The sequence below is a fragment of the Carassius auratus genome, chromosome 5, assembly GCF_003368295.1.
Source record: "Carassius auratus strain Wakin chromosome 5, ASM336829v1, whole genome shotgun sequence".
Lineage (NCBI taxonomy): Eukaryota > Metazoa > Chordata > Actinopteri > Cypriniformes > Cyprinidae > Carassius > Carassius auratus.
Window position 1 is genome coordinate 371159 of NC_039247.1, and position 23434 is coordinate 394592.

Sequence of the window (23434 nt, forward strand, 5' to 3'; positions counted from 1 at the left end):
GTTTTATGTGTATGGTTAAAATAAAATAACAAATTCTTAAACTCAGATGCATCAAAATCTGATCCTTTAAAAACATTACATCAGTGGTGAGGAGAGGGTTAATGATGTGGGCAGCTCTGGCTTCTGAACTTCTGAACAGTCCTTAAACATTCCTGCAGTGAGCCAAAGCCTTCACATCCAACCAGAGACAGAGAGAGAGAGAGAGAGAGAGAGAGAGAGACCGAGAGAGAGAGAGAGAGAGAGAGAGAGAGAGAGAGAGAGAGACAGAGAGAGAGAGCGAGAGCGAGAGAGAGACAGAGAGAGAGAGAGAGAGCGCGAGAGAGAGAGAGAGCAAGAGAGAGAGAGAGAGAGAGAGAGCGCGAGAGAGAGAGAGCGAGAGCGAGAGAGAGACAGAGAGAGAGAGAGAGAGAGAGAGACAGACAGAGAGAGACAGAGAGAGCGAGACACACACAGAGAGAGAATGATATATAATTATTAATAGTAACTTTTTTATGTTATATATTATTTTATATTTATTTTGTGTAATATCAAATGCTAATATTTAAAAAAATATATATAGTAGTTGTATTGAGTATTACTATTATTATTGTATCGACACAACTGAAAAATGCCTTGAAAGCATTAAATAACTCTTAATGACTCCACTAGAACTTCAACTAAATGTTCAGGGACTGATGAGAGATGATAAATCATGATGATGCGACAACGTGGAAAAGGATCCAGTAACAAAAAGCTGCTTACAACACGTTAAAGCATTGATTTACACAGCTTCAGGAATATGAAGGATTCCTGCTCATGATAAAAGCAGCGCACAAAGTCAATAAAACACAATCCTCACATATTTTCCCGAGCCACCTGAAAGTGTGTGAAAACTGCCCCTTCAGCCGATGAGACGGCAAACGCTGGACAGAAAAACACCTACAGTCTCACACACACACACACAAATCAGCACATCTGATCTGACTGATCGGATTCATGCAACTATCAAATGCACTGGTGTCGATCAGACCACTGGGAAGAAAAAACTAGAAGTACAAAAAAAAAAAAAAAAAAAATCTACATAAGCTTTTTTTTTTTTTTGTCAGGTTCACAGCATCAAAACATTATAAAATTATTAAATTAAATTGGTTCAATTAAGTTTTATATTCTTATATAAAAATATTTGAATCGCTAGTATAGGCGATGATATCAAATGTATAAATAATTCTGCTGATGGTGCAACATTTGGGGAATATTGTGCAGATCATGTATGTAAGGAAGATTGCACTTGTGATTGTGATTATATTTATTTAGTGTATTGATATTTCATAACTTTATATATAGGTATGGTGATGTCTGTGTGTTACCTAAACACCTAAATGTTCCCTTTGTGTTCATTTAGTAAAAAAGCATGAAGTGTTCACGTGTTCTAGTTTCATGTGTAGATCTTTTTTTATTTGTATTTACTTCATTATAATAGCTGTTCTGTCCAGATCATGTAAGAACCAAAAAATACTTCATGCACTTCAGTCTTCATGCATTTCCTATAATTTTTCTGTACAAGAATCCACAGAGACTGTTCTGCCACAATTTGAAGAATTTTAAACAAACAAGCCCTCATCTAGGATGCAAAATGTAACTGTGATTAACCGGTTTGTAAATTGATGGACTGACTTTTTATATTAAAACATCAGGCTGCAGCATTAATAAAACTACACATCAGGGTTTTTATTGTTAAAAAAAAAGTTGTATTGTAAGTTGTACTAAAATAAACTAAAACTGAAACAATTAATGTTAAAAAAGGTTAACCAAAAAAAAAAAAAAAAAAAAAAAATTGCATCTAGTTTACAAGGAAAGAAATTCTCATTTGTTTAGTTTAACTTGTGCTAAAATAACTAAAACTGAAGAAAAAAAAACTAAACTAAAACTGACGCAGGACTTCCTAGGATAGCAAAGTCCACTAAAGGAGGTAGAGCTTTTTCACATTTGGCTCCCAAACTCTGGAATAGTCTTCTTAATGTTCAGGGTTCAGACACACTCTCTCTGTTTAAATCTAGATTAAAAACACATCTCTTTCACCAAGCATTCAAATACTGCATCTGTTAAAGTTGTATCTGATCAAATGCTCTTCTCAAATGCTTCTCTGTTTTGCCACAGGATTTACACATACATATATACATACGCACACACACACACACACACATTTAAAAAAGCTGATAAAAAAAACAAAAATTACAGAAACGCCCAAAAAAGTATTAACAACCAACAAATCCTGCATCAAACTGATGTTATTTGCACAAGCGTCAGCAAAAGCACCACAGAGGTCACTTGGAAAAGCATTTAGACGGAGTGTTTGGGAAAGGCAGGGTTGGCACAAACACAAACCCTCCGTCAGTCGGCTCTGAGGTCTGGTCCGGGGAGAGAAAGCGTGAGGAGAGGTCAGCAGCGGGGCACTGTGCGGCTCTTGGCCGGCTGTACGGAGAGCATGTGATTCTGAGATCCACAGTCAGAAGTGTTTTCTGTCCGGATCTGCGTCTACAATATGGCTTTTGTTTGAGATCTGAGCCACTGATGTAGAGTAATGGAGGATAGGAAATTATCAGATATCTCCCATTAATTTTTCAATAAATGTCCATGACACACAGCTAAAACTGCATTAAAACTGAAATTAAGTTACGAAGGGGACTTGTCTCACACACCGCAGTAACCTTCTGACCTCTGCTTTCCTCAACATAACATAACATAATAACAAGAGATGCATGCACTGCAATTATGTATGAATCTGCAAATTTAAATGATTATGAACATTCAGTCCTGTTTATAAAGTCCTATTAGTTAAAATTGGTTAATGTATGAATGTTTAACTCACCAATGTACTTTAAATAATATTTTTGTAACTATTTATTTATATTGGTTAATGTCAGTTAATATATATATATATATATATATATATATATATATATATATATATATATATATATATATATATATATATATATATATATATATTCATTAAATACTTCAAAACAAGGTTTCATTTATTAAAGGTAATAATTAACATCAACTAACAATAAATTGTTAGTTTGTAATGTAAACCGATGGAAGTTTATTGTAAAGTGTAAGCGATGACTAAGCCTTCACTATGACATCATAGAGAGCAAATATAAGGCTATAAAAAAACTCCCTGCTAAAACATCCACATTAATAAAGACTTATATGCTACAAAATTTTTGTCAGGACATCAATGGGGAAATATGCTTTTTGGCAGCAGAGTGGTTCAGTGTAGCTCTACCAGCTAACTAACTAGCCAAACCTTGACCTCACACTCTCGGCTAAAGCCATACATTAGATCCAGAGAAACAACAGCTTGAAGAGCGTAAACAACACGGCGCCACTGACAACAGAGGTTTACTAACATCTCATGAACTAGAATACAGCTTTTCTCAAAAAATGGCTAACAGCTGCAAGAGGTCAAATATAGTCATTGCTTTATTATTGTTATTTTTCATGCACATGCAATGATAATTTAAAACATTTTAGTCACATATTCCAATACTGTTGAAAAGTTTGTTCTCTGTAAGGTTTTTTTTTTTGTTTTTTTAAGAAGTCTCCTGCTCACCCAGGCTGCATTTATTTGATCAAAAATACAGTAAAAACTGTAAAATTAATGAATTATTATTACAATTTCAAACAACTGATTTCTGTTGTAATATACTGTAGAATGTAATTGATTGCTGTGGTCAAAGCTGAATTTTCAGCATCATTAGTCCAGTCTTTAGTGTCACATGATCTTCAGAAATCATTATAATATACTGGTTTGCTGCTCAAGAAACATAACTACTATCAATGTTGAAAACAGTTGTGCTGCTTCATATTTTTTCATATAATTTTAGCATAAAGTTATTTGAAATAGAAACCATTTGTAACCTTATAAATGTGAATATACTACTATAAACTACTGGGGTGCCTCAGGGCTCTGTTCTTGGACCGCTTCTCTTCTCTGTCTACATGGCATCACTATGTAAAAAAAAACCTTGCTACGTGTACTGCATTAAGCTAACCAAGACTTGTTATAGCATTTGCATATCCTTGCTCTTTGATTGCTTCTATTGTTCTCATATGTAAGTCCCTTTGGATAAAAGCATCTGCTAAATGACTAAATGTAAACTGACTGCAGTAGCATTATTTACCTGTTTTTTCTTTATTAATCCTAGTCTTCCTGTGTCGGTCCTCTATGTTTGATGTATTCTAATGAAAAAGCCACATGGCACACATTATTGTTTACAAAGTCCTCCGATTGCACACAAAAAAACATATCCATAAGAGGAAGCCAAGAGGATGCAAGTTATTAATAAAAGCAGTAGAGCACGTTAGTGGGTCATGATCAAAGCAGTTGTTACGCTTGTAGACATACACAAACACACTGACCTTGTGACATATACAAAGGGGAACACACCAAATTATATGACGCAAGCTCTGAGAATATGATTTTTCCCAGCAGAAATCCACACAAAACCTCAAGCAGAGGGAGAACAGACGCTGTGTGTCAGAAGTCAATTCCCCTTTGACATTCAGATGATGTTTTTATCTTTGGGCGAGCACAGATCCTGATCTCCACCCACAGACCGAACCAATAAAACCCACAGCCCACATCTGAATCTCATCAGCTGAGCTGCAAACTGACAATTATCATTCATTACAGTCAGAGATCCTGAAACACTGCTGGACTCACGGTGATGAACTCCAAAGATCTCAGATGGAGTCACCGCAGAAAACAAGGCCGTGTGGGACAATGAATGAAATATCACATGCAGATGATTCTAATATTGGGCTCCAGTGCAAAATATTGCTTATGTACACCCCCATTCTAATTTTTTTTTCTTGGAAATATATATATTTTTTATTTAGCAAGGATGCATTAAATTGATCAAAAGTGACAGTCAAGGCATTTATAATAATCAAATAAATGCTGCTCTTTTGAACTGTTTGCAACACCAATAATGATCAGAAATGTTTCTTGAGGAATGATGCTGAAAATACATTATAGCAATAAATTAAATGTTAACATATTCACAAATATACAGTATATTTAAAATATATTTCACAATTCAACAGTAATTTGTCAGTTTTTGCTCAAATAAATGTGACCTTGGTGAGTAGAAAAGACTTCTTTGAAAAACACTGACCCCAACTTTTGAATGGTAATCTTCTACATGAAAATATTTAAAGGAATAGTTCAATTGTACATTAAAAATGATTTATTAACCCCAAACTGTCTGTCTGTATCTGTGGAACACATATAATGTCATTTAATCCAAGTGAATGATGACAGATGCTGTCATGCTCAAAATACAAACGAAAACGAAAGTAGAAAAACCAAAATAGATCGGAAACGAAATAATCCTTTCTAGTAAGTCTAAATAGAAACAGAAAAGAGGTATTAAGTCTTCCCTGCTGACTAATCGCTTCTCCATTAGACAGTTATTATAGCCTGACAGTCACGATCACTATATAAAAATAAAATAAAAGATGGATGAAAAAATAAGTGTATGTTTGGAATGACAAACAATAACTAAAAGATTCATTTAAGCCACAATTAACTCAGGATTACACACATTTCTAAGATGAAATGGCGGTGCCAAAAGGCATTCAGCCTGAATAACTGAAGTATATAGAGTGTGAAACACAAAAGATCATCTGGGATTGCATGACACCACAGTTAAAAATGACCTGGGATAAACAAAAGCCCATCAGCATGTTTAGCTGCTGTTTGCTGTGTGTACGGTGTGTGTAATGCGACGCTCTGCCGCACAGACTGTTTGCCTGAAAACTCCAGAGGAATCTGTTGTATAACATGCCACTGACAGACACAGATACATCCCAGCATTCCTTTCTCTTCTAATGACTAAAACAAAAGACTGTGGCCCAGTGACTTTAAGAGCTTTGCCATGCATCCACTTCAGCCACACACACACACTGACCTAGCTAACTACACCAGGACAGGATCGGTAAGAGTTTTAAATACTTTTATTCAGCAATAAATTGATATATAATATAATAAAATAATTATATAATAATCTTAAAAACTTTTAATATTTACAAATTCTGGTACAACAATTTTACACAACATTTATTTTTGGTTTACTGTTCTTCAATCAAGTCAAGTTCTTAAGGAAGTCCTGTATAATTAGACTGGTTTAGCATCTTCAGGTCCACCAGACACAATCAGATGTGTGTATTAGCAATAAATAAATGGCTGCTGAGAGCAGTCCTTCAATATTTCCAAGAAATAAATAGACTGAATGACAATAATCTTTTATTGCAGAGTCCTCACCAACAACCGGTCGGAAGCAATCGTTTGACAGTCAACGAGTGAAAAGTGCTGCTTTAAAAATAGCAGCGGCGCTTTGTGGTGGTCGACCGATATATCGCCAATGCCGATATATCGGCCGATATTTGTAATTTTTCAATTGAATGCTTTAAACTTTAAACTCGTGATTTCAAATTATTCTGCACATTATGCATTTGCCCACTGTAATATTCATGTCATTTTCACTGTGTGCTGTATATAAAATGAGGGTTACCTGGCTTTATTTGAAAAATATGATTCCCAGTGCATACAAACTTCCCAGAATACTGAGTGCCCTGATGGTTACAGTGTTTACTTTCTTTTTAATTATATTTTGATTTAATATTTATTTGTGAAAATACGGTCATCTAAAGTATAAGCATGTTTCTTTCACACATTTATTTTTTAATCCATTGTCAAATGACTTCAAATTATCGGTTTTATATCGTCTATCGGCCCCGCTGCTTTCCAAGATATCGGCTGTCAAAAAACACATTGTTTGACCACTAGCGCTTTGAAGGATGTGAACTTCCACACGGATCTCCTCATCAGAGAGTATTCAGTGCACTGACAGACTGTGAGCTAAAGCACGCCGTCAACACGATAAAACCCTCTTCGACAAGCGGCATCCTTACCATGCATTCATCCTCTTAAAAAGTATCACCAATTAAAAATATCCAAGCTAGGGAACACTGGCCACATTACAACCTCAACTGAAGTCACTGCATGGAGACAAAATAAAAGAGGCCAATGAATGGAAACTCTGAAAGTAGAAGGAAAAATCCTCATAAAGATCACAGCCAAGTGTTAGCGATTGGAAATCCCCCATTTAAAAGATTCAAAGACTCGCTGATAAATCTGTAAAGGAACAGACAAGACACACCTGCTGATGGAAACGCTGACCTCACCGCTCTCGTTCTTCTACAGCCGAAAGAAAGACGCATTTCATGCATTCATTGCTCGTCTAACTGCAGCTCAAATGTTTAACAGTGAAATATGGTTAATAAGTTTAAACCGGTGCTATTCATCTTATGCTTATCAAGAGCTTTTCACAGTTGAAATTGTTAACCCAGGGTCACTTAACCCTTTGTTAATTAGTGGTTAAAATAACCAGTATTGATTTTATGATGGCCGATGTCAATATGGAGTAGAGTGGCCAATAGCCAATATAAAGCGTTTTGAACAGTAATACAACATGCAGCAGTTCTCAAATGCAATGTGTGTTTTATTTAACATAATTTATCCTTAAATAATTAGAAATAAATAATTTAAAAAGGAAATCTATTTAAAAACAATTGAACTTGATAAAAAGAGACAAATTTATCAGCCAATCACAAGCCTCAATCACAGATTCATAATGTATGCATCATCTATTTCAAATAAACACTTCTAGACAGGAAATAAATACAAAATTATCTGTGATTGGTCATTTAATGTGGAAAGTGGGAAGCAGTTGACCGGATCAAAAACTAGTGGTCAACCACTATTGATTTTCAGATTGGAACGATGCCTATTTCTTAAAGAGCAAGGTAGCTGATATATAAGCCTATATAAATGATATAAAAAAATATTTCATTTAAAGATAGAAGAAAAACAAAACATGCACAATTGCTGAAATTAAGTAGACATTTTTACAGAATATTAACTCAATTATAAATACAAATTTAAAACCAAATGGATAAAAGCAAACCAAAATATAAAAGTGTGAAACACTGATTAAGCCAGTGCTAAAAGTGTCCTTAAAGGGACAGTCCACCCAAAAATGACATTCCTGTCATCGTTTGCTCATCTTCATGTCATTCCAAACCTCTATGGGTTTCTTTCTTCTGCTGAACACAAAATATATTTTGAAGAAAGCTGGTAAACAAACAGTTTCCGTTCCCACTGACTTCTGAAGCATCTTTAGACATACTACGAGAGCCAATGGAAACCAAGACCAGCACTCTTTGAAACGTCTTCTTCTGTGTTCCACAGATTAAACAGTCATACAGTTTTGAGGACTATGCTAGAAATCCATGGTTAACTGTACATATCTCTAGTGCAAAGCCTATTAGAGAGTTAAATGAGGGATTATCGTCTTCATAGAGTTTTAATATGGATTTACACAAGAGTCAACAGAGGAGATTAATCAGGCTTTTACAGGTAGTTAAGAGTTCAAAACCATTTGTGAAATCTCAACTCAGGACATGATACGAGTCGACACACAGACTTTAATCAGCTTCGTAAAAACAAACCCAGAGTCCCTTCCTGTTGCTCTCGTCTTCAAATCATCAAGAATTCCACAATGACACGAAGGAAACAACAAGCTATTAGTAGGCCATAAAAGCATGTCATCTGATTGGCTCGGTTTGGTTCAACCAGCAGCGATGGCACTGTGACCCCAATCATATACTGCAATAACCTGTAACATCTGCTAGCCTTCAATTCAACAATCACCGACACTCACAGGGGCGAATTCTAGGGCGAATGATGTTGCACAAAGGCACGTGGAATGTGGTTTGCATCATTCACTTACATTACTGATGTAACTGTTATTAAGTCCAAACGTGTGGTAGTTTGTTCTAGCATTGTTCTTCTGTGTTCAGAATGCAAATCAGGAACCGAAACAATTAGTAAATAAACTAATGATCAATTTCAGATTATGCAGGGGAAATGTCATTGCTCAGATGTTGCTCTTTAAAAGCACAGGACATTTACTCAAACACGTCTTCAAGAAACAAAAGTCAATACATGATATATAGGGAAGTATAGGGATCTTATATTCAAAGCTAAAGCTAAACCCATGTCCAGTGTTATTTTAGCATTATTTCTATACTATCATAGAATTTAGAAATATTACAAATTATTATTATATTAATCAGATACAATTCTAGAATGTATTATAAAAAATATTTTTTGAAATTTAAATTTTAGTTTTGTTGTGATGTCATTTAAAAAATATATATTTATCCATTTATAGTTTCAGTAATTTATTTTTTTTACTTGTCAGTCAGTTGGCAAGGCAGCATTTCTAAACTTCACGTATCTAAACAATTCTATTTTACATTTTTCATTTAATATTTGTATGTTTATTTTATTTTGCTTTATTTTAAATTGTGAAATGTCCTGAATTCGGAGTGAAATATTGTTTCTAAAACAGCAACCCAGATCCATTATTTTATTTTTTATACTATTATTGAATATAGTAAAATTACAAATTATTTATTTTTTAGACACTATCTTTATTTTATTGATTTATTCTAAAATATATATATTAGTTTTAGTTTTAGGTTTTAGTAATTTTGTTGATGTCATTTTAAAAATGTTTACAATTTATTTGTATTAAATATTTTTATTCCATTATATATTTAATTAATTTCTATTTCAGTTCTAGTTCCAGTAATTTAATTGTTTACTTGTCTAACTTTTCAGTTGAGTGGCAAGGCAGCATTTCTAAACAATATTCAATATTTCTAATGGGTTTTTTTTCTCCATTGTAAGGTTTTCATCTAATACGTTTCATTTCAATGTTATTTAATCGTGAAATTCAGTCAAATTTCTGAGATAAAATAGTTTTTACACCAAATTAATGTGGAAAGCAACCCAGATCCTGTGTAATTTTAGTTTTATTTATTTACTACTATAGAGGTTATAAATATTACAATTATTTGTAAAATATTTTTTTATTTTCGGTTTTCATTTTAAATTTTAGTTTAGTTTATGTAATAGAAATTTTGATGTTATCTTTTAAAAAATATTTGTATTAAATGGTTTATTTCCATCTTTATTTTTATTTCAGTTCCAGTAATTTACTTGTTTACTGGTCTAACTTTTCAATATTTTTTCAATATTTCTAAAGTTTTTTTTTTTCATTGCAAGGTTTTCATTTAATGTTTTATTTCAGTTTTTAGTTTATTTATTTAGTTAATTGTGAAATGCATCGACAGCAACCCAGATCCAGTAATTTTAGCATTATTTATATATACTATTATAGAATTTATAAAATTAAAAATATATATTGTTTAAATACTAATTTGAATCAACTAATATTAAAGCCATTTAAAAAAAATATTTGTATATTTTCAGTTTTCATTTTAGTTTAAGTTTTAATTTTGTTTCAATCTTTTTATATTTCTATATCCCTTTCATTGATTTTTATTTCTTTAAGTGTTTAGTAATGTTAATACCTCAACACAAACTTGTTTTTTTTTTCAGTTAGTTGATAAAGCAGCATTTCTGATGTTCAATTTCTAAAAAACAATTCAACTTTTCTAGATTTTTTTAATTCAGTTTTATTTTAATTAAAGAAAATTAACATTTCATGTTTCTACTACAAAATATGACATTTTATTCAGTGTGTTACTTGCACTTGTACAATTTCTTTTGCTTTGTTTTTTGTCAGCACAAATCATTTGATCTTGGGAGAACATGATGAGAAATGTTTGCATTTATGCTGAGATCTCTTCTGAAACTAAGGAGAGATTCTTCTTTACGAGAGGAACATTAGGAGACTAAAGCGAAAGCTGGAAGTCAAACATCAGCAGGTCGGGACGGATGGCCTGTTATCATTATCAGTTTCCAAGAGGGAAATATAGACAGGAAATCCATCTGAACGAGGGGAGGGGAGGCCTATCGGAAGCACAGAGTAAACAAACTCCTTTTTAATCATCCAGACTCGCGTCTTCAACCTAACGCTTTGATCTCGTACTCCATTAATGCATCCATCCCGGCCTCCCTATCATCCATCCTCCTGAGAGATCAGACGGGACAGGAGATAGTTTAGAAGAAAAGTGGAGAGTTACACGATAGATACGAGGCTGCCAAGACGTCGAGGGCGTTTGCTCGGCTAATTCTAACGTCTGCTGTCACGCTCCTCGTAATCCAAGAAGCCATTTCTGTAAGGTCACACGAGAAACATGAGGTCAGTTTGCAGATCGGCTGATGATAGTGAAGGTTAGGTGAGAGCTGGGCTGCCATCAGAAGTACTTATTTTAGCTGAAAACTGAATTAAAACATATGCATAAACTGTAGAAAAAAAACATGCATTATCATTCAAAAGTTTGGGGTTGGTGCGATTGCTTAAGCAGATATAAGCAGAAGAGCAAAATCACCTCCGAACTCATTTGACCCATCATGCCACACAGCACTACTGTAAGAGGATCTGATCTTAGATCCATAGCTTCAGTCAGGGGCTCAGTAGAACCTGATACGCCTCTTTGTGAGCGTTTACAAAGGTTAAGCTGACCTCTCCGCCACAGAGCGCCAAACAAACGTGAAGGGAAGGAGGAAGAAACTAATCGAATAGACTTAAAAGGAAAGCACACTCTTTAAAACGAGTTAGCATCGTTTAATTGACCCACCGGAGGCTCAAACCGGACCCTCGCATCCACTGCTAGATTCAAAAACAATAGAGTCAAACATTTGGAAATTAATTCTTCCCTCAACACAAGAGTGACTAAAGTGTCCAGATATGTCATTGCATTTTTGTTTTGGCTAAAGCGTGCATGTACATCTTCTTTACAATAAATGCATTGTCGTTTTATTGATTTAATGCAACACATCCTCACATTTAAAACATTAGGAATAATTTCTCAATTAGAGTAATGAAATGCATGATGATTCAGTGCATGGGTGCAATGAATGTACCAGCTCTGCAAAAAATGCTTTTCTTAGTATTTTTGTCTTCTTGTTTCCAGTCATCTGCTCCCGGCCAGGTTATGTTCACACACAGTGACTGACTCGAAGTTACCTCTCTCTTTTGGAAACAGGCTTGACTTAGTAAGCTTTCTCAGGTTTGACAAACCTTCCTTCTGAAACGGGCCTCTGATCATCTCTTCCTCTTGACAAGTTACAGCACAAAATAAACATGAGTGAACATCCGAAGGTATCTTGTTTAACCGTGGAAGGACGCCAACACACCAATTTTTTTGCAAGTCCACCAACGTTAATCTACTCTACTCTGGTTTGTTTGTCGGACAGCATAGCAGATTCTGTGTTGTGATTGGTCAGATGGCCTGTCAATCAAACTCCCGGCAAAGGGTCGATTCAGACTTTTCCCTCGCAATTCTGTATCGTTTCACCAAAACCAAATAGAATTAGAATCTTTCTTTCTCAAAAGTCAATCCTGGGTTTTAATATCTCACTTTTTTTCTCAGAATTGTGAAATATAAGAGATTTGCGAGATAAAGTCATTATAACCTTGTCTTTATCCTGTGGGGGAAACAAGCTTCTTAGTTTATAATATTTAGTCCATATTTAAATACATTTTGGGGGTCGCTGTGTTTCTTTATTGGCATAAACAGCACCAAACACAAGTTGTTGTTTTTTTTAGTTATGCTTAGGTTATGCATCTGGAGAATTATGAAAGAAAACCAGTGTGGTAAAAAGACTTCACATCATGTGTTTTACTGACGTACAAATAGCACGTCTGTACTGGAATATTAGAACGATATATAATCTAATATATTTTTGGTTTAAACAGCAAAAGGTACCACTTGTGTCAAATCAAATTGCACATTTGTAATGCAAAATAAACAGAGCACGTACGATCGGCCTCCATTAAAGACCAGCGGCTGCGCCAAGAGGCCGTTTCTCCTTAAATAAAACATTTCCACCATCATCATGTCTGATCTTGTTTTTCTCTGCCTGTGATCCGCCGACCGGCCCAGAAAAGCCAGTCAAATTTGGGTAGCGCCGCTCGCCAACCTGTGTCCTGGAGAAACAACATGCTTAGGAAGATCAAATGGGATGGGAGATGTGTAATTACTGGTGGTTATGAAAACTGGCTGTCATCCTCAACGCGGCGAATTCAGAGCCGCCCGAGGACAGCGAGGCAGACACGCCTGGAAAAGCACTAATCCAGCACACTTATCTAAAGAGGCAGGCTGTTGCTTCACTCATTCAGTTTGGAATTCAACACAGAGGCAAATGAACCGTAGACTGTAGGGCCAGGTGACATATTGAAAGTTCACCATGTATTGGACTGGAAGTATAAAATTAACAACACTGTCAACATCATAATGATTTCAGTGCACTTCTTATTTAGCTAAAAGAACATCTTTAGACAAATTTAGTTATTTCTTCCTCTGATTTTAGATTAGTTTCTCATATGAAATGAATACAGCACTCAATTTTAACCTTTCAGTAGAGTCATCGCTACAAACAGAATTGTTATTTCTTAAAAAAAAAATAATAATAATAGTAAAAAAATGGTCTAGAAAATATTGTAAATATTCTTTTCACTTGGTGAAAAAAAATTGTGGAAAACAGGCCTTTATTTTTTTTATTTATTTTTTTACTGTATTTAATTGTTTAAAAAAGTAAGTTATAGAAGAAAAATATAATGTAAATATTCTTCCTAGAGTTAATTAGGCGAAAAACATGAATTGATTGACAAGATTATTTTATGTATTTCATGTGTGTGTGTGTATATATATATATATATATATATATATATATTCTAAATATTTTATAAAAGATTTAAAGTATATATTTTTCCTTGTAGCCATTTGTTCAACAAAACATGCCTTTATTACTATTTTAACTTGATGTTATTATTTTATGAAATATTTTTTAATCTAAATAGCAAAAGTGAAAAAAAACTAAGCAATTGCAAAGCAAATACATATAAATATCCAGATTTATATATCAAATATTGTCAAAAGACCAAAAAATATAGAGATATAATTCCCCCAGCCCTAGTTCACTCCATAATTTGATGCACAGTATAAAAACAAGCTTTACAGTAGTAGATCATTGGACAGCATTCTTCCCAGCAGGAGATAAAAGTCGTAATGTTGAATTCATGTGGGCCGGCCAAAGGGAAAAGTAAGGGAAGAAAAGATAGCAACTTCCCCCTACCCCCACCTGCTTCTATCACTTTGTCCCCTAGAGGAAGGGAACATTATGGAGGAGGACAATGCGCCAAAGCAAGCCAGGCCTGTTGCAACAGGTTGGCACTGCAACAAAAAGCATCCGTCTGTGCGACATGCTCTCTGTAACCAAGAGACTGATACCCTTCTGTAAATCAGACACACATCTTTCTGATAATTAGTTCTTCCCAATTGACGTTTCTTAACCAATGCAAAGCACTCGCTCAAATACAACTGCCGCCTTCAGCGCCTCGACAGTTCACAATACACCCTTTACTGGGCTTGAACTTTCAACCTTTGAGTTACAAACCCACAATGTTCATTTGCACAGGCTTGCATTCATAATTTACACTTTGCATGTAGATACTAGTTACCGGCGGCATGAATAACACCACAAAACATTTGTGAATTTGATAAAACAGCCTGAATAAACTCCCAGACTTTCACTGAGGAGAGACCAGAATATCACAGAGACTTGAGGGTGGACTTTCTTCACTTGAAACAGTACGAAACCACCTAGCAACCACTCCGAACACCTTAGCAACCACCCACAACACAGCACCATTTTGGACATGCGGCAAAAATCTAGTTACAACTTGCAACCCGAACAGAGAAGCTAAATGCATTTTGCCAATAAAAGAAATCTCCACAAACACTTTTCTTTATCCGTGTCTAATGAAGCAATGTGAACTGAGGTCAAATTCAAACACAATCTCATCAAGACGATCACAAACACGCATTGCACTAACTAGAAATCGGTTTTAGTTTATTTTTTATGATGCAGAAACTCTTTCCCACAGGGATAAAGGCTTTCAAGATCCATTTACAGTTAGTGCATGCCCTCTGGCTTGATCTGGATGGCTCTCGCAGAGAATCGCAGAACCTGCAGCCTTCAAAGCCTGAACATCTGGCAGTATGGCCTCAGAGAACAGACCTAACAGTTTACAACACCACAAATCTATCAGCTCCAATAAGACCCGGGCGGTTCTTGGCACTCGCACAGATGCATTCGATGACTTCCCAGGTGAGCGATTCTGCATGCGAGATGACAACAGTTCTCGGAGGAGACACAACATTAGCACTGTACACTATGCCATCATGTTATTGATCATGCACAGAATTGTTGGTTGGCGTTTCTGGAACTACATGACTTGTATCATGGCCCAAAACTGTAAAATAAAAGTCCAAAATAAACAAAGTTATTGCATTTTTAATTTGTTAACCATTTTGCTAGAAGAGCATGCATTTGCTGTTTCTTTGGGACAAATGACACTTGCTTTTTTTCTAACAACTAATGCATTGGCATTCAGACAGTTTTAAGTGTTGTTCAATTGTCCAAATACTTTTTTAGTGTCACTGTCTGCCAGTTTATGCCTCAAAGACCAAAATGATCATGCAAAGAACTGTTTTCTGACACTATATGACAAAACATTTACAGTGACGTCAAAAATAAAGAGAATGTGATTGAGCGCTTGTGCCGTTTCTTTACAATAAATGACACTTGCTTTGATCTAACATCGAATACACTGACATTCAGACAATCTGAAAAGACTCCAAATACTTTTTAATGCCAATGTCTGCCAGTTTAAGCCTCCAAGAGAAAAGATGCATGAGATACACAACTGGATTGCCTTACAGATCCTGAAAGCTGTGTTGGTTTTCGGAGCAATGCAATAGAACCTTTCAGTGAACAGTTCTCGAACCATTTTTCCCAGTATAAAGAAACATTTTAATAATCTAAAGAACTTTTTTCCACTGCAAAGAATGGAAAATTCCAAGAAGATGCCAACAAAGAACATCAGTCCAATGCATGACTGAAAAAAAAACCTGAAAACATCTTCCAGCTCTTACCTGCATCAGTTTCCCTTCAGCATAGCCAGTGCTGCCCCCGGCGAACACCCCTTCTAGGGTGATGGGCCTGCTGGTGGGCTCCTGCTTCAGCAGAGACACCTTGATCATGGCTCGGGGTGCGGAGCGCTCGGACTCCACAGCAGCGGCTAGTTCCAGGCCCGTGTGACCCAACGCCACCTGCGAGGCAGCCATGAGCAGCCACGGCCAGAGCCCGGCCAGTCGCCGCACAGGGACCCTCATTGTCCTGGCCGCAGTGGCGGGCCCCAGCCATACATTATGCACTGTCCACAAAGCTATCCGTCCAATCAGAGCTCAGATAAACGACAGGAGAATCCTTAGAGGTCACTGAAACTGTCCAAAACAATCAGTGGCTTTTAGAGTGGGTAGTTTCTTTGTTTAAGCTCAGCAGGGTTGAGATTTGAAATAGAAGAATATTATAAACAATTTAAAGGAACTTCAGTTGGTGACTGGCCTGTGTCTCTGACAGAACATGACTGACAGAGTGATTGACAGCGGACAGCCTGCTGGCGCGAGCACTGATTTAAACCACAAAAAGAGTTTAATATGATCGCCTAAGGGTGAGATCAATAATATCACAGAGTTCCCCGTGGATTCCCGCGCGTCGTGATTGATAACGTGACGTCATAATGACTCCATTAGTGTGCGGTGCGCCGCGTCCACTTCAAAGGATTCCAAACATTCCAGAATGTAGCAGGTTGTAGCAGAATCAGCGTATCCTTCAGTGCAACAATGTCTCAGTTATTCCACTCGGATCAAACACGCATCACGATCCCACTGCGAACGCCTGGAAATGTTCCCCATGCGGTCCAACATAAAAAAACTGCGACGGAAAAAAAAATATTTGTGTATATTATCCAAATAAAACCAGAACTTTGCGGGATCGATCGAGAAGACTATCAGGAGGGAGCCGTTTCTGAACACTCGTTTCCATGTTCCTAAATGAACTAAGACTTCACATTCACAAAGCTGTTCGACTCTGATTATATCTCCACGGATCCATGTCGAGAAATCCAGTCACTTCGAGAGTAGAATCCGCTCGCGCTGTCCCGAAGCCTCGGTGCTGTTGAACCGAGCAGCAGAACGCTGGAAAAGTTTCAAGTTGAGAGTGAACGCGAGTGTGTACCTGCTGACTGTCAGCGAGGGTGGAGCAGAACTTATCCGACCCATTAAACGCGTGCGCGCACACACACACACACACACACACACAAGTCTGGTTAACTACCCGTTTGGGCACTCGCCATAGGCGTAATGGTTTTTATACTGTACAAACGGTAAAATGTATCGATCTACACCGACCGTACACCTAATCCTACCGCTCACACCAAACTTTTGCATTATAATAAAAACTTATTTTGTATGATTTATAAGCTTGTTTTCCAATGGGGACCTCATTGTAGGTCCCCACGGTGACACAAGTCCCCATGAGTATGTTTGTATTCAGGTTTAATTCCTCGCCGGGATAGAAAAACATGTACACACATCACACACACACACTCTCTCTCTCTCTCTCTCTCTCTCTCTCTCTCTCTCACACACACACACACACACACACTGCGCCCTCTAGCTGACATCTATGGAGCATAAAAATAAAGTAAGTAAAATACTTACATATAGTTAAACTATGAGGTTTATTTATTATTATTATTATTTTTTTTACAAAACTATTTTTTATTTAGTTTATTTTTATATTTTCTTTTGAAAAACAAAAAACGAACTATGTATATACAGTACTGTGCAAAAGTCTTAGGCCACTAGTATTTTCACAGACAAAAAATTGTTTTAAGTCAGTTATTTCTATCTTTTGCTCTAGTGTGTCAGTAGTAAATATCAGTTTACATTTCCAAACATTATTTTTGCCATTAATTGTAATAATCCAGTGAGATTTTTGTTTGCACGAGGAGTCTGACAACAGCCAGTGTTCACACAGAGATCTGTTCATCATCAGTCGGTGTGAAATAACATGAAGAAACAGAACAAACTGAGACAGACTCAGTCCAGAAGAACTGTGCCTATGTCTCCAAGACACTTCAAGAAACCTGCACTGTATTAATAAGCAGCAAATTATGAGTTTGAGGGAAAACCCTTATTTAACAGCGAATATGTGTTCCCTAATATAAATACATATATTTAACTACTGAGAGAACTACTGTAAAACCCAACCCCAGATAAAAAGAACTATTATGATTTATAATAACAATTTACTTAAGTTTTCACATAATTATGAATTATGAACTGAACCGTTTTCTCTAAAGACTGATTATTAAATAGATATTTACAACATGCTAAAACTAATTGGATGTATTGACAAATTCATATTTTTATGAAGTTTATCATTGTGTTTTGGACTGATTTTTTTCTTCTCTTCGATTTTTATATAGTAAATGTAAGAATAACTTCAATAGCCCTAATATTTCCATGTGAAAGCTGACGCAGCTTGGCTTTACTTGATTCTCCATCGATCCTTTTTTAGAAACATCAGTGGGTCTCAAATCTGATCATTAGGATCTTTTGAGGAGTGTTTCTATTTCTTCATCTCTCAATCATCAATGGATTGCATCGTATTATATGTTTTGATCATTTATATCTTATCTTACTAAGACATATTATTGAAGAAACCTCAAACCGCACGCTCTCTTGAGGACTGAGCTGTTTTGGGGATTGTTTATCAAAAGCCACAACTTTACCGGGAAGTTACTGCAGTTTAGCTCTTAGAAGAGACTTATCAAACTAAACATCCATCATCATCAAGTCAAATAATCATTAAATGACCTGCAGAAGATGGAGACCAAATAAACGTCAATATAAACATTTCATAACAACATTATTACTTTTTAAAACGTCATTAGTCCATAATAGATACGTCTTCGATTTAACAGATCATTAGAAATATTCTATAGCCTAAATATAAAAGTTGTGATCGTGAAGCGTGTGTATCATCAAAATCTATGTAACTTTGTTAATGAAAACCGATTATTTAACGTCTTTACGTGTGTTTGTATTTACCATCGCCGAACGCGACCGTTACTGGAACCGTTATGCGCGTTCACACATGGAGTATGTTTAAACCGCTTTAGGATGAGGCTCACGTGACCTCTAAGCTCCGGCTTCAGAAGAAATTTTATTTATATATATTGATTGATAAATAAACATTATGGAATATTTATTGGGAAAAAACATGAAAATGATTAGGCTTTGTGTTTTCTATTCATTTGGAAATTTACATTCCTTTATGAAACGCTTATTTTGACCATTTCGTTTTGGTCACCCTCTAAAAATTCCTTTAGAACTCATTTTGTTTAAAAAATATTTTGAAACATCATGGAATATTTTTTTTAATTATTATTTTTATTAATAGTCTTTGTGTTTTCTATTCGTTCGATAATTTCCATTCCTTTATGAAACTCTTATTTGCGTTCTCTTTGGAATGTAGTACTGTTTTAGGCCCTGCAGCTCACTGGTCACAAACAAACCTACAGATTAATTATCTAAATTCAACGTAGCGACAGCATTTGAATAGCATAATATTTACAGTTAATTATATATGACCAAAAATAAATAACTATTTCAAATCAAGATCAAGCGGCGCGTGTCAGTGACGTCATTGCGCGTCGCTGAATGCGCGGTTGTGGCTACTAGCAAACGCTAACAACTCGTTGAAACAATAGTTGTTACAGAACATCTATAACTATTTATTTATTTATTTATTTAATTTCAAGTATATTTGATCAGAGCAACAGGGATGTCTCTGGAGACCGTCCCGAAAGATCTGCGTCATCTGAGAGCGTGTCTGCTATGCTCTCTCGTCAAGGTAAACGAGACATTCATCAAAACAGATGCTTTCATCATTGAGAAATGTACATGTTTACATATTCAGAGCAGATGAGTGTAGCACAAGACAACACTGGCATAAACCTCTATAGATAGGCGTCCTCTGATGATGTTTTGAACATGTTATGAATATATTATGGTGAGGTGTGTGCCTGCTTCTTACAGTAATATAATGTACATTAAACATTATATTGTTAGATACTGTTAGTCATAGGCATTACAGTTACAACCCTTACTAGACTATATTTGATATGATTTCTCTATAATCTTCTTTGGTTTCAGACTATTGATCAGTTTGAGTACGACGGATGTGATAATTGTGAATCATACCTGCAGATGAAGGGCAATCGAGAGATGGTTTATGAATGCACAAGCTCTTCTTTCGATGGGTGCGTAAAAACATTTCTCAGAAATCACTCCATGATCATCATTTACTCTCCCTTGCTTGCTTTCTTCCAGAGATATTTGGCAGAATGTATGAGCTGCTCTCATCCATGTAATGACAATAGGTGCTGATTCACATTTGAAAAGCATTATTACACTAACCCATGCAACTTAGGAAAGACAATTACACTGGTTTGCAAAGTAATGGTGTGTTAAAACTGATATGCTATCTATCGTTGAGTCGATTATTCTTTTAAAAAACACATTAATGTCTGATTTCATTTGTGCACTGATGTGTGATGTCTTTATTGTAGTGTTATTGCTATGATGAGCCCAGAGGACAGTTGGGTGGCAAAATGGCAAAGAACCAGTGAGTATTTGAGTGCACTTCACCTGTGAGATCTTCAGAAGCAGCTATTTATGTAGCACTTTTACACAATACAGGAAAATAAGAGTGTTAATGTTTTATCAATTACGAAACGACTTCAAGTTTAGCTATAAAGCAGCTTTACAAAAACACTAGTGTCATGATTCGGCTCAGTAACAGTCATTCTCTCAGGTAACTTCAAGCCAGGTGTCTATGCAGTAACAGTAACGGGTCGGTTACCTCCAGGTCAGTGTCTGATTTTGGTTGAATGGCTCTCTTATGACTGTAAATGAAGGACATGTTGTATTTTCTGTGAAAACCTTTGCTGAAGATCCCTCGCGTGAGGTTGATGTTGTGTTTTGTCTCTCAGGTGTGGTGCGAGAGCTGAAGAGCAGAGGCGTCATCTACAGATCTAGAGACACGGCTGTTAAAACATGAAAACAGAAGTTTCTGGATCACTTGTTTGTAAAGCTACACTCTTAACCAGCTGTTTTAGTTATTACTGATCTGTTATGTAATTTAATGTCTTTTGATTTTCTTTTTTACTTGCTTTTTTGGTATTTAAAACGATTATGGTTTTATAATGGATAAATGTACTTGGTTTAAACATGAATAAAGTTTTATAAACATTTTTTCAATTCCTACTCCGACTGTGTTTATATACAGTGGTGTGAAAAAGTGTTGGCCCCCTTCCTGATTTTTTTAAAAAAAAAATTATGTTTGTCACACTTTAATGTTTCAGATCATCAAACAAATTTAAATATTAGTCAAAGATAACACAAGTTAACACAACATGCAGTTTTTAAATTAAGGTTTTTTTAATATTAAGGGAAACGAAATCCAAAACTACATGACCCTGTGTGAAGAAGTGTTTATATAATTTCTATAAAAATATAGGTGTGTGTGTGTGTCTATATATACAGGTGTTGGACGATGGAACTGAAAAACTGGCCAATATAGTGTTGGAGGTTTCATGGCTATATTTGTGCAGCCTGGTGGCCAATCTTCAATAAGAACAGAATCTGACGGTTGAATTAGCAGAGCAATAGCACAGTTTTACATAAACTAATGCAATGCACTCAACATAATGTGTGTTTAGCTGGTGCATATGTGACCAGAACAGCAAGTCTTTGTGGTGTATCCAGGGCCACGTTGTCCAGAGTAATGTCAGCATACCATTATGAAGGATGAACCACATCCAACAGGAGTAGTGGTCCCCAGAGTGAAGCATGGGGTGGATCAGTGATGGTTTGGGCTGCAATATCATGGCATTCCCTAGGTTCAATACTTGTGCTAGATGGGCACATCACTGCCAAGGACTACAAAACCATTCTGGAGGACCATGTGCACCCAATGGTTCAAACATTGTACCCTGAAGGTGGTTCCGTGTATCAGATGATAATGCACCGATATTACGATAATTCAAGTGTAATGTACGAGATTTTTGTTTTCTTTGTAAAAGGCAAAAAGCTAATCATACTGATTTCAAAGTCAAACTTATAACATCTTAGTAGATAATTCAGTCTACTTTATTTTTGACAGAACATCCCATGTTTCGGTAGTGACAGTAATGCTTTTGTTGCTTAAAAGCAGAAAAAAGGTGTTCGGTAGTGACATTCCTTTGAGCTGCACACAGATTTTTTTGACTTTTGCGCAGATTTAACTCAAAATGATGGGGCCTATCTACTCACCCTGTAATTATGAGAGAGAGAGTGACACGAGATAGATATAGGGGTGTAGTTAATTTCAGTCTCAGCCAATGGTTTTGGTAGTGACATGAAAATGCGGGACATTTTCATAATATACTAGAAAATATAAAATAAATATTAATAATATAATTTTTGAACCACTTTTTAAAAGAGTCAACAATATATTTTACAAATATAAAATGACACTTTAAAAACTATTAAATAAATATTATTATTATTATTTCTGGGCAGTCACTTCCCAATTGAAAGAACCCAATAAATGATGATTTTATATATTAACCTTACTAATATTTTAAGTATAATTTTTGGGTTTCAATAGATAATATTAGGATCTAAGTAAACATCTAACATTTGAGAACTTTTTAAATGTTTATATATATATATATATATATATATATATATATATATATATATATATATATATTCATTGTATAAGGTTATTAGGGTTTCTACAGAGGTCTTAAATCCGAGCAGAAAGTCTCAAATTCATATTCATTGCATTAAATGTTGGATGCACTGCAAAAATAAAAATAATATCTGAAAAAATATTTGTGTTTGTTTTCCAATACAAATGTCAAAATCCTTAAATTAAGATAGATTTACTTGTGAAGGAAAATGAAGATGTGAATTCTTGTTTTCTGAGAAACTGAGCAAACATGAGTTTATGCTTAAAACAAGAATGAATATCTGTCCATCTGCTTTTCAAGTAAATGAATCTGATTTAAGTATATTTTGACGTGCACTGGAAACAAGACAAAAATACTGCTGAGGAACATCACCCTTTGTTTTTGTAGTGTGATCAGAAGTTACAGTAAAAGTTAATGTCATATTCAAGTGTTTGGGAGCAGAGCTTTTGATTGTGTTTTTTGTAAAATATTGTAAAGATTGTATTTTAACACTTTACAGTGTTGATATTACAACTAATTATACGATTACATTTATAGTGTTCCCTTCTTTTTACTCCTTAAATATTTATTACCTTGCTCTAAAAGTCTTAAATGCACCTTCATAAACCAGCAGAAACCCTGTGTCACTTTGAGAAGACACCAAGAGAGGACGCTGTCGCTCCTCAAAGTCCTGCTGATGGAAATAAAGC

The 23434-nt window shown here is 35.5% G+C and overlaps 2 protein-coding genes across 2 annotated transcripts in view; one reads left to right on the top strand and one right to left on the bottom strand.

The window, feature by feature from the left end:
• Nucleotides 1-16752, bottom strand: part of LOC113069924 (E3 ubiquitin-protein ligase RNF43-like) — an 87559-nt gene extending 70807 nt beyond the window's left edge. Inside the window, exon 1 of the mRNA XM_026243051.1 lies at nucleotides 16030-16752. Within this exon, the coding sequence (XP_026098836.1) occupies nucleotides 16030-16269 (240 nt within the window). The 5' untranslated portion in view covers nucleotides 16270-16752. The remainder of the gene's footprint in view (nucleotides 1-16029) is intronic.
• Nucleotides 16753-19656: 2904 nt separating this feature from the next.
• LOC113068882 (transcription elongation factor SPT4-like) lies at nucleotides 19657-21259 on the top strand. Its single transcript, XM_026241773.1, has 5 exons — nucleotides 19657-19858; nucleotides 20161-20267; nucleotides 20577-20632; nucleotides 20822-20875; nucleotides 21000-21259. The coding sequence occupies exons 1-5, from the start codon at nucleotides 19790-19792 to the stop codon at nucleotides 21065-21067; spliced, it is 354 nt and encodes a 117-aa protein (XP_026097558.1). The 5' UTR covers nucleotides 19657-19789; the 3' UTR covers nucleotides 21068-21259.
• The last annotated feature ends 2175 nt before the right edge of the window (nucleotides 21260-23434 follow it).